Genomic DNA, 1,089 nt, shown 5'->3' on the forward strand with positions numbered 1-1,089 from the left:
ATGTAACTGACTGAGTGACTAAGTGAGTGAATTGAGTGAGTGTGTGTGACTGTGTGTGACTGAGTGTGTGTGACTGTGTGTGTGTGTGACTGAGTGAGTGACTAAGTGAGTGACTAAGTGAGTGACTGACTGAGTGTGACTGTGTGTGTGTGTGACTGAGTGAGTGACTGTGTGAGTGACTGACTAAGTTAGTGACTGAGTGACTGTGTGAGTGACTGACTGACTGACTATGTGACTGAGTGCGTGACTAAGTGAGTGAGTGCGTGACTAAGTGAGTGACTGAGTGAGTGACTGACTGAGTGACTAAGTGAGTGACTGACTGAGTGACTAAGTGAGTGACTGAGTGACTGTGTGAGTGACTAAGTGAGTGACTGAGTGAGTGACTGACTAAGTGAGTGACTGTGTGTGACGTACGTGGTGCTGGATGTGGACCCTGTAGTTGCCCTCGCCGGGGCGTCCGTCGTGTACGATGTTGGCGATGAGGTCGTAGGTCGTGTGAGTGTGCTGGGCCTGGACCTCCTCGGACAGGTACTCCCGCAGATCCACACTCCTGCAGTAGACACGTGAGTTAGTCATACACTCAGTCAGTCACTCAGTCAGTCAGTCAGTCACTCAGTCACTCAGTCAGTCAGTCACTCAGTCAGTCACTCACCCACCCACACACACGTAGGTCGTGTGAGTGTGCTGCGCCTGGACCTCTTCGGAGAGGTACTCCCGCAGATCCACACTCCTGCAGTAGACACGTGAGTTAGTCATACACTCAGTCACTCACTCAGTCACTCACTCAGTCAGTCACTCACTCAGTCAGTCACTCACTCACTCACCCACTCACTCAGTCACTCACCCACTCACTCAGTCACTCACTCACCCACCCACACACACGTAGGGGGTGTGCGTGTGCTGGGCCTGGACCTCTTCGGAGAGGTACTCCCGCAGATCCACACTCCTGCAGTAGACACGTGAGTTAGTCATACACTCAGTCACTCACTCAGTCACTCACTCAGTCAGTCACTCACTCACTCACTCACACACTCAGTCAGTCAGTCAGTCACTCACTCACTCACACACCCACACACACGTAGGTGGTGT

General features: G+C 52.3%; 1 protein-coding gene across 1 annotated transcript in view; it reads right to left on the bottom strand.

The window, feature by feature from the left end:
* Nucleotides 1-387: 387 nt before the first annotated feature.
* The window catches only part of LOC144955689 (ubiquitin carboxyl-terminal hydrolase 39-like), a gene marked incomplete at its 5' end in the record, with an annotated part of 5,801 nt that continues 5,099 nt past the window's right edge, over nucleotides 388-1,089 (bottom strand). Inside the window, one exon of the mRNA XM_078885840.1 lies at nucleotides 388-550. Within this exon, the coding sequence (XP_078741966.1) occupies nucleotides 388-550 (163 nt within the window). The remainder of the gene's footprint in view (nucleotides 551-1,089) is intronic.

This window comes from Lampetra fluviatilis, unplaced genomic scaffold, assembly GCF_964198595.1.
Source record: "Lampetra fluviatilis unplaced genomic scaffold, kcLamFluv1.1 SCAFFOLD_1336, whole genome shotgun sequence".
Taxonomy (NCBI): Eukaryota; Metazoa; Chordata; class Hyperoartia; order Petromyzontiformes; family Petromyzontidae; genus Lampetra; species Lampetra fluviatilis.